This window comes from Sinohyriopsis cumingii, chromosome 2 (genome assembly GCF_028554795.1).
Source record: "Sinohyriopsis cumingii isolate HCF-2022 chromosome 2, ASM2855479v2, whole genome shotgun sequence".
NCBI classification, from domain to species: domain Eukaryota; kingdom Metazoa; phylum Mollusca; class Bivalvia; order Unionida; family Unionidae; genus Sinohyriopsis; species Sinohyriopsis cumingii.
In genome coordinates, this window is record NC_142962.1 from 124,616,786 (window position 1) to 124,628,220 (window position 11,435).

General features: G+C 35.3%; 1 protein-coding gene across 1 annotated transcript in view; it reads right to left on the minus strand.

The window, feature by feature from the left end:
* Window positions 1–10,703, minus strand: part of LOC149805749 (F-box/WD repeat-containing protein sel-10-like) — an 88,972-nt gene extending 78,269 nt beyond the window's left edge. The window contains exons 1-2 of the mRNA XM_089934720.1: window positions 10,671–10,703; window positions 2,777–2,928 (exon numbers count right to left, since the gene is read on the minus strand). Of these exons, the coding sequence (XP_089790846.1) occupies window positions 2,777–2,928; window positions 10,671–10,703 (185 nt within the window). The remainder of the gene's footprint in view (window positions 1–2,776; window positions 2,929–10,670) is intronic.
* Between the last annotated feature and the right edge of the window lie 732 nt (window positions 10,704–11,435).

The window sequence follows — 11,435 nt, forward strand, 5'->3', positions numbered from 1 at the left end:
ATCAATATGAATGCTTGTGGAGCTTTCACCATGGTGGCCTAGGTGAGTTCATTGCAGAATAAAGTTGTTGTTTGCCACTAAAAGAAAGGTCTAAGATAAAAAGCAACATCAATACTTTAATCATCAAGAAAAAGGATTACAAACTGGACTCATCTGGTCACTGCAATGATAGATGGTCAAAACGAATCCTAGATATATGATAAAAGGCATCCAACTAAAAGTTCATTTAATGACTTTATATATAAAAAAGTTATGCATACACATTACCTATTTTTTAATGATTTAAACTTTTTACTGTGCCAGGTGGTGATTTTTCTGTACCTCAAATAACACTTAAATTATATTTTCAAATCAAGACCTGCCTTTTTCTGTTCATTTAAGCAATATACAAATATCCGATTCACTACACTACAATCCGTATCTGTATGCATTATTTTTCTGTCACTTTATATTGTATTTGATGAAAAATGACTATCATAATTTCCTTCACATTCTTTCTTAGTGTTAACTGTATAAAGACTGGCCCACTTTTTTCTAAATGCTGATAGGAGAAATGGGTTAGTCTAAAAGTACAGTACAAAATGCTAAATAGATGCTCCCTAAAATAACATTTATTTCTTGAGACTGAATGATAGTTGTCAATCCTTTGACACCTTCTGTAATGATAAGGTAAAGGTTTATGTGGTTCTGTGGTCCATTAAAAGCTCTGTTATGCTAAAAATCTATCAAAATTATTCTTACCTTTATAACAAAGAATCTGATACATAAGTAAATTCATGAATGGAGGTGGAACCTTTCAAAGTCCAGACAAAATGTTATCAAAAAGGGGTGTGGTCCCTTAAAATAGTGTACAGAAACATCTAATAAAGACGTAATTTTGTAATATTACATATGAGTTGTCTTTCTTTCACATAAATGTAAATGTTTTCAATAAATAATATGAAATATTTCAGAAGGTAATGAACTAAAACATGCAGATATTAGACCTTCTTTATTGCACAAAAGTAACTTTCTGCCTACAATGTGTATTTATAAACTGTGAATTTACTTATACTTCTGGACATGAACTTGTACAGTTTAGTAAAAATTTACATTTCTGTTGGTATTAAAATTCCTGAATTGGGGAAGGGGTCCTACTGTTTTTACAGAAAAATCATTGTTAGATGGGTTTTGAAATTCGTAGTATGTAATAATGAAATAAATGTAAAATGGTATCCCACTGAAAATAGTGAATTCACAATAAGTGATGGTCTGTTAGTGAAAGTATAGCTGTGTCCTAATGTTTCCTCTGTACTTGATTTGAGACAAGAAAAGGGTTAGATATGATTCTGTTACATGACAAGGAATTTAAATCAAACAGAATTGTATTGACTTCAAATGTGATGTGATGTGATGTGATTTGGATTTTTAACGTAGCTTTAACAATTTTTCAGTCATATCGCTACGATGTCTGCAATGTGGCAGTTTATAGTGATGTCTAGCACTGGGGCATCATGCCGCAGACATGTAGCATGATGTCCCACCCAGTCACATTATCCTGACACCGGGCCGACCAGTCCTAACACTAACCTCTTAATGCTGAGCGCCAAGCGAAGCAGCTGTTAGTACTGTTTTTGTAAGTCTTTGGTATGACTCGGCCGGGGATCGAACCCACGACCTCCCGCATCCGAGGCGGACGCTCTAACCACTAGGCCACCGGAGCGGTTGACTTCAAATGAACTGTATAATTTGTAAACAGGTCAATTTATTTAACCCATACATGTTGCATGTCCTGTATTAGTGCATTTATAGGACTACTATGTAATTAGTCCCACTCCTGCATTTCCACACAAAAGACAATATCTCCTGCATTAAAAAAGATTACAAACTTTTAAAACTAAACAATGACCAACTGAACAAATGAATGAATAAAATTATGGTAAACATGTTTATAAATCTACTGGTAATGAAATTTATAATCAGTCAGTACTTCGAAGTGATACTGCTTGTTGCACATATCACACATATTATCCCCAAAAAATAATGTTTAATTCTGAAAGCAAGAATAACCTCAGCACTATTTTATTGGCATAGGAGTTAAGTTTGCGACCGTTACATTGTGATAAATAATCTTCTCATTTTACTCAAACTTTACAAACACATTTTAAAATCAGCTAGAAAAACATCTATCATTTTCATTTTCAGTTTTGATAATGCAGGCAAATTTTTCACAGTAACATTACCTGGTACTTGACAGCATATGAACTGGATGTAATTTTATCTAAATACAATTTTGAAAATCATTATGTTAGAAAACTTACCATAACTGTACCAAATTACTTTTTGTTCAGCAGGCACATATGCAATGAGGGGTGGGGGGGGGTGCTGTAAAAATTTTGCCTGTATTTTTAGACTGCAGAAGCAGAACATTGTTTGGAATGTGGATTCTATTCAATATGATCATGTTTGAAATGTGGATTCTATTCAGTGTGACCATGTTTGAAATGTGGATTCTATTCAAGTGTGACTATGTTTGAAATGTGTTTTCTATTCAATGTGACCATGTTTGAAATGTGTTTTCTATTCAATGTGACCATGTTTGAAATGTGGATTCTATTCAATGTGACTATGTACAAGACTAGAGAATTGGAAACAGTTAAATCATGTCAACTGTCCTTACTACATATACATGGGTAACAGTGAATGAAAAACAAAAATTTTGATGTGAAACTTACTATGTGGTTTAATCAAAGTACTAGAGAAATATCACAGCAAAGGGACAACAAAAGTCTCTTACCCTGAAGCTGTGAAAAACCTTCCCCCTAGGTAGGTAACTTTATGTACAGCCTCTTCATGGGCTGAGATGGCCGCTTCACATTCTCCAGTGTTTTTATTCCAGAAGTAAACATGACCCAATGTATCCCCACTAATGATCAGAGAACCCTTTATCTGAAATGAGAGAATCAGTCTTTACATGATCATTTGTGCAAAATGGCTAACTTAGTTCTCTAGTCATTTATTTTCATGGGTTTGAAATTTTGTCAAGTTCCAAAAAATGACATTTTCATCAGTACAACTATCTTCGGGGCCCAGAGTGGCCAAGTGGTCTAAAGTGCTCTCCGTTACGGATCACTGCCATCTCACCTCTGTCTGCATGGGTTCGAGTCTCGGATTCAGCTAATGCAGGTATGTGAGAAAGCTTGCCAGAAGCTTCTCATGGGTTGGTGGTTCTTTCTGGGGTTTTCCCGGGTTCTTCCTCCATCATTAATACTGGCCGCCATGTACAGCCTATCGTGTGCTGAAAAATGACGTTCAACCATACAACAACAACTATCTTCACATATGTGTTGATTTGGTTTCACATTTTATAGCAATGCAATAGGAGTGGGTCATTCAGTACTAATGTGTTTGACATAAAGTGCCTTGCCCAACGGCACACCATGGTAGTCAACCAAGGCTGATCTAAATGAAGGATTAAAACCCCACGTATTTTTGGACTAGAGTTTGGAACATTAACTACTTAGCAATTATGACTCCTACCTCAATTATTCACATCTTACAATATATATAGGAGTACATCAGGCCTATTCTACATCCTAGAGTCAACAGGGGTCTTCAAAGATGGATCACTGTTTGTTGCGTCTTTTTATTTAGCTAACAGGGGTCTTCACAGATGGGCTGCTGTTTCTTGGATCTTTTTATTTTCATGGTTTGTTGCAACCACAATGCCCATGAACATCAGTACACAATAAATAAAACTGATTTCACTGTAATTTTTATTGGACTGCATTCATTTATGTACATACTGCACATGAATATGGACAAAACCAATGTCCCCACCTTTTTAATTAAACAAAACACAGATAAAACAAATATATCAGCTGCCAATAAATGTTTCATGAAGATTTCAATATCAGACGTAAAGAAAATGAGAAATTAACCTTTCATTCTTGTGGTACATTTTTTATTTATTTTCAGTTATTTTTAGAATTATTAAGCACAGATGCCATATCTAAGTTCTTTAATTAACATGCCAACATCCGTTTTAAAAACACTGAAGCTGCGCATGTTTCAAGCCAGTGTGTCAGCAGATAAATTCTACATCAAGCCACAATATATTCACCACTCTTAGACCTTGTCTCCAGGAATATTATAAGTGGTGTCTACAGGAAACAGCAACAAAATACATTTAGACAAAAGTCATCTTTGGCCCCTGTGAATAGACATACAAGTCCCTAAAATATTTACATAAAAACTCCTTTTCAATGATCTGTATCATAGTAGAGGTACTATAATGAGACTGGAGACTGCTTATCAAAGTAGAGGTACTATAATGAGACTGAAGACTGCATATCAAAGTAGAGGTACTATAATGAGATTGAAGACTGCATATCAAAGTAGAGGTACTATACTGAGACTGAAGACTGCTTATTAAAGTAGAGGTACTATATTGAGACTGAAGACTGCTTATCAAAGTAGAGGTACTATAATGAGACTGAAGACTGCTTATCAAAGGAGAGTTACTATACTGAGACTGAAGACTGCTTATCAAAGTAGAGGTACTATAATGAGACTGAAGACTGCTTATCAAAGTAGAGGTACTATAATGAGACTGAAGACTGCATATCAAAGTAGAGGTACTATACTGAGACTTAAGACTGCTTATCGTAGTAGAGGTATTATAATGAGATTGAAGACTGCATATCAAAGTAGCGGTACTATACCGAGACTGAAGACTGCTTATCAAAGGAGAGTTACTATACTGAGACTGAAGACTGCTTATCAAAGGAGAGTTACTATAATGAGACTGAAGACTGCTTATCAAAGTAGAGGTACTATAATGAGACTGAAGACTGCTTATCAAAGTAGAGGTACTATAATGAGATTGAAGACTGCATATCAAAGTAGAGGTACTATACCGAGACTGAAGACTGCTTATCAAAGGAGAGGTACTATATTGAGATTGAAGACTGCTTATCAAAGTAGAGGTACTATAATGAGACTGAAGACTGCATATCAAAGTAGAGGTACTATAATGAGACTGAAGACTGCTTATCAAAGTAGAGGTGCTATAATGAGACTGAAGACTGCTTATCAAAGTAGAGGTACTATAATGAGACTGAAGACTGCTTATCAAAGTAGTGGTACTATACTGAGACCGAAGACTGCATATCAAAGTAGAGGTATTATGAGATTTAAGACTGCTTATCAAAGTGGAGGTATGTAAAGTGTCGAATTTGGAATTGTATTGAACCTTAAAGCTGCATGTATTGAGCGTTAACATGTTATCACATTTAAGGCAGAAAAGTCTTCGACCTTTCTTCTTTTCACCAACCCCATCAGTGTCAAAACTTGAAAGGCTAGCATGTATGACTCAGTGAGATTTGATCAGGGCATTGCAATGCTTTCCTGAGAAAGTAAACATTTGAGCTACCACCCAGAACCGCTTGATAGGAACCCATGTCAAATGGTCATTTTCAAAGGGAAATTGATACGCACCGTAGTTCATAGATTCTATGCTGTAAAATCTGATGATAGAAATGATTATCTTGAGATAATTTAGGGACCGATGCTTATGATTGGGCAGTGTAAATTAAGGCATACACTTCAGAAGTAATGTGAATTTAAAGTGACGTCCTTTTGGTAGAAATTCTTGTGTCTTAAATTTCCTGATAAAGGAAGAGTGGCATCGAGGAAGCCTAAAAAGAATAGTGCTTTCCTCGTTAAACAAGAAAAGGGGACTAGGTGGCTGTCTTGTAAGAAAAGACAGGTTTTAGTGCAAGGACGCATAATTTCTGGAAGTGAACAGCATGAAGAAACAGCTTTCGGGGGAGAGACAGGACTGTCCAAAGACAAAAGTCTGAAAAGGAAGTGACGAGTTCAGAATAAAGGCCTAGAACGTCCAGAAAGAGATGAAGCATTCAAAATAGGAAGGCTCGAGGAAATAGGAAGACGTTGATACATGGTCAAGGGAGAAAGGTGATGCAATCAGTTGTGGACATTGCGCTCTTTTCACCACTCTTTATTATGATGAAATAAATCCAAATTAGACACTGCTTTTAAATTCTGTTGACATAACTTAGATTAAATTGGAATTGCTGCTATTAATTGTGATTGATTAAATTTTTTTATTTTCTTGTCTAAGGGGGCTCATATTGCATTATTTCTTCCCAATAGTCTTGCTCAGTTCTCTGTTGATATTCTATCTATTCACCCACCCCACCCCCAGGCTATAAAATCAAGGGAGGTCAGATAACGCCAGCCAAAATCCAATTAACCACCCCTTTTACTAACAGGGCAATGATACAAGGTACTATAATGAGATCCAAGACTGCTTCACAAGCTTTTATTATCATTATCCACATCTAAGTCAGATTTTACAGGATTTGGGAAATCTTGTAATGGCAGCAAGTGTGACCAATAATACAATTATAGTTTGTGGGCTCCAGTGGCTTAGTTGTCTAATGCTCTCACCTTTACTGATCACTGCCATCTCACCTCACCCTCATGGGTTCAAATCTTGGGCTCAGCATATGCTGGCATGTGAGAAACCATATCAGTAGCTTCCCATGTGTTGGTGGTTTACCACTGGGTTTTCCTGTGGCTTTCCTAAACCAGATAAACTGGTTCCAATGTATAGTCTATTATGTGCTGACAACTGGCCTTAAACCCACAGCAACAACAATTAGTATAAGGGTTTTCTTTAAAACTATTTACTTTTATTCTTACTTAAACATCATTACCACAAAATGTTTTGGTTTTAAAGAAATGTGATGTCCAAACCACTTATATTTAATCACTCTATTATATTGTATATAATTATCATGGTGTAGGCAATCAAATTATTTATGTGCAGTGTGTATGTACCCTTTATTTATTCATGTTGTACACAAAAAGCTAGAGGAAATTTCAACCAGGAACTAGAGGGACAAAAATATTGGAGTGATTTGTCAGTTAGCCTAAAGACCAAGTGGATAATGTATGATACAGAATCAAAAGTGAACCCATTATTTTGGCCACAATCATCAAGTATCAAATTTAATGGACTTTCCACTTTGATCTTAAGTTTTGCAAAGCATATAATAAAAACTGAGGTACATTTTTACATCTTGGGTTTCTAATATATTCTTAACAGGATCTTTTTTACTTGTATTGACTGCATGAACAACTATCTTCTTTTCGTTCCTGAAAAAAAATGACTGTTGTGAAACCAACCTTGATCAATATAAAAATGTTAATGAGTATGTAATAATGGATATGAAGGGCAACTGGTTATCAAACACTAACAGTGGCTGGAAAATCTAAAATTGAAAATCAGTTTTGCAACACCTGAACTCTTTCCACATGAATTTCTAGCTAAAATATGTCATTTCCAATTGTTCACTAACTTCTGACTACCTGTAATATTTTGCATCTTGAGTGAGTATAACATACATAAAGATTTACACAGACATAAATGTGACAAGAAAGTTGGCATACTGGTAAATCCTTTTGTCTGCCAATCAATAAAACCATATGCTTTATATAGTGTCAGGCTTGTGTGAATTGGTAGCATACATATCATAAAATAAACATTGCTTGATGTGTCTACTATTTTTCCAATTGCTGCAAATATTTTATAAGATTCTGAGATGTAACATTCTGAAACAAAACCAATTTTCAAAAATTTGGAAAGCTATGTCAGAAATTCAAATGGTGTTTTATTTTACAACTTGCTTCATGAATTAGGTCAACTGATGCATTTTTCTGTGCATGATCTAGCTCTGTCCAGACCTTTTTATATTGGCATAAAATTGGTCTTACTCTGACTCTGAACACTCATGATGTGAAGGTAATGTCCCAGACATGGTGAAAAATAAGAATATTAATTATTTATTTAATTCTGGAAATGTCCTTTTAGATTTTAAATTTATTTTACTTATCATCAAGTAAATATTCAGCAATAATACCTCTCCCTTGTTAACTGTAAATGATGAATGTACAACTTCAACTTCTGTTCTAATCTTCTTTAAATACTAAAAGATTTTATTGACAAAACACCTATTTCAAGACATCAAATTTTATATTATATATCATGACCATTGTGCAAATCCTGCAAGTCATTTTGCTCTAAACTTTACAATCCTATGTAATTATTTGACAGCTCAACATGAAATATTTCCAGACAGAAACCTTACAATACTATGCAATTATTTGACTGTTCAACCTGAAATATTTCCAGACAGAAACCTTACAATACTATGTAATTATTTGACTGCTCAACCTGAAATATTTCCAGATAAAAACCTTACAATACTATGCAATTATCTGACTGCTCAACCTGAAATATTTCCAGACAGACACCATACAATACTATCTAATTATCTGAATGCTCAACCTGAAATATTTCCTGAAAGAAACCTTACAATACTATGTAATTATTTGACTGCTAAACCTGAAATATTTGCAGAAAGAAACCTTACAATACTATGTAATTATCTGACTGATCAACCTGAAATATTTCCAGACAGAAACCTTAAATACAGTTGTTTCATCTGCCATGGTCTTACAAAGGATTATTGGATTGAATGTTACTTTTAGGTACATATATCAACATTCTATTTACAAATTATCTTTACTGCTGGTTTCTCTTGCCAAGTAGATAAACCATGTTAATAACTAATGTCAATCATTTTGTGAGTTTAACAACATTTGCAGCCAGTATATTTCGTGGAGTGTGTGTGTGATTTGGATTTTTTACGCAGCTTTAACAATTTTTCACTCATATCGCTATGATGTCTGCAGTGTGGCAGTTTATAGTGATGTCCAGCACTGAAGCATCATGCCACAGACATGTAGCGTGATGTCCCACCCAGTCATATTATCCTTACACCAGACTGACCAGTAATAAAACTAACCTTTTAATGCTGAGCAAATAACGAGGCAGCTGTTAGTACTATTTTGACAAGTGTATGGTATGACTTGGCTGAGGTCTGAACCTGCAACCTCCTGCTCCCGAGGTTGGATGCTCTAACCTATAGGACACTGGAGCGGTCATATTAGGTGGAGGAAAAGCCCAGGAATACTGGCCATGCAGACACAGTAGAGACACTTGGCCACCTCGGGCCCTAATAACTGATATCCAGCAGAAAATGTCCACACAAAAAATATTTTTCCAGGTATTCAAGATCAGACCATTTCTTCTTTTCAATAGCTGAATGTTGAACCCATCTTTGATATTCTTCTGCAATAACAAGATTTTCAAAATATCTCTTGTGGTGGATATACTTGATTTCAGACTAGCAATAACAAGATTTTCAAGGCAGCCACTGTGGTGACCATAATGGACAAAAGGTTGGCATCATCAGGACCAATTAGATATCATATGTAGGATTTTAGTATTAACTCCATTTTGATGTAACCATCCATTCATGAACAATAACAAGATTTTCAATGATGGCAACTGTAGTAACAATACTGTAAGTCCAAACAGCACCAACAAGACTATCAGGTGAAAAGGGTTACGGCAATCCTCTGAGTAATTTGGGAGAACTAGCAATATAAAAAAACCTGTGCTAACAGATGGACAGACAATGGGTAACTGACCAATGCTTAAATTCTATGACCAGTAGAACTCAAAAACTGATAAGCTCTTGATAGCACTAGCCAGAATATAAAAGTATCTTCAAGTGGGAGAAAATATAATCTCCATTCCATTTTAATTTAGCTGAATAGAAATGTAAAACCCTAACCAGGAAAATGCATCCGTCTTGATCACACCCAGGAAATATACAACTAAGGTTAGGAATTTCAACAGGATCAGGGGCTACAAAAGTTCTTGGCCTGAAACCCAGGTTGGCGATGAATAGAAACTGATCACAGCTACCACTTATGAATAAACAACTCTTCTACACTGATAAGGATTTTTTTGTTGTTGTTGTAGGGTTTAATGCCATTTTTCAGCACACAATAGACAATACATGGCGGCCAGTATTAATGGTGGAGGAAGAACCCAGGAAAACCCCGGAAAGAACTACTGACCCACGAGAAGCTACTGGCAAGCTTTCTCACATACCCACACTGGCCGAATCCGAGACTTGAACCCACACAGACAGAGGTGAGATGGCAGTGATCCGTAACAGAGAGCGCTTTAGACCACTCAGGGCCCTCACTGATAAGGAATGAATATTAATCCTTGTCCTCAGTTACATCATACATGCCATATTCAAAAACAGCGTTAGTGGGTTTTTCAGACTCAAAAAGTGTTTTGAAATCCCAATGGGAAGTGGGGTATCAGCATGCATGACCATAAAAAGCCATGTTATCCAATCAAAAATAAGCTTTTCATATAAGCCTATAGAAAATGACTGGAAATTCAAATCTGGTTAGTCGTACTGAAAGCATTTAATACACTTACAACAACAAAAAATAATTGGCAGACTTAGTATTGTCAGACATCATCACCATATACATGCACATACATGCAATCACTCATATAATCACAACCACACTTACATAAAAACATGCAACAAGCTTCTCTTTGAAATCCACTGGGTGGCAAAATATAGGCTTAATTTGATGCAGTCTTAGCTACTCTCAATAGTTCAATAGGGAGCTTGAAGGTAATGCAAGTGTCATTAGTGTTCACTGATACACTCAATGGAGACTGGATAATTGGTGTTCAACTTTTCTTCTGGATTTTTTGTGCAAACCTTGGTCTGAACCAAGTTGTTGTGGGCAACCATAATTTTAACATTGTCATAACTATATATGATGCAGTTTGATCATAAGATACATCTTTAAAAAAATAAATACCATTTGGAACTGACCATTTAATAGGGGAAAGAAGGGCCATACTATTTTCAAGTTTAATGGGGGCTTCACTGGTAATACAGCAGTAATAAATGCCTCTGTCCAGCATGGGTGTTAATGCTTTATCAACATAAATCAACTGTGCAAACATGAGTGTATACTTATTATTGTCCTTAAATCAATCTTTTTCATGGCTAAAGTCATCATGAAAAGCATAGGTCAATCAATAGTATTTTAACTGGATTAAGATGACAAATAGTAATAAAGAAAACTAAACTGAATGTTCAATTCATTATGTCCAACATGTTAGATATAGGTGATGCTCCTATTTCAAGATATAGTACACATGGGAATGATGTTGATATGTTGGTTGCAAAGAACTAAATAGCTAATTGTTTCCTGAATCATCACTGAAAATGAATCGCACTTGAACACTATTCCGACAACTGAAATAATCATGCTTTGAATTTTATATATGAAGACAAATCTGGCTGCCACAGTTCATACACTTGTCAATAATTTTTAACACAGACAGCTTAAACAATCTCATTCAAGGCAAAGATGTGTATTAACTTTTGTTCTTCAACACACATCTAGAATCTCTTTAATTTACCTATACTGGGTTGTTCAACTTCATGAACTTTACTTATGCAAATTAGCAAATG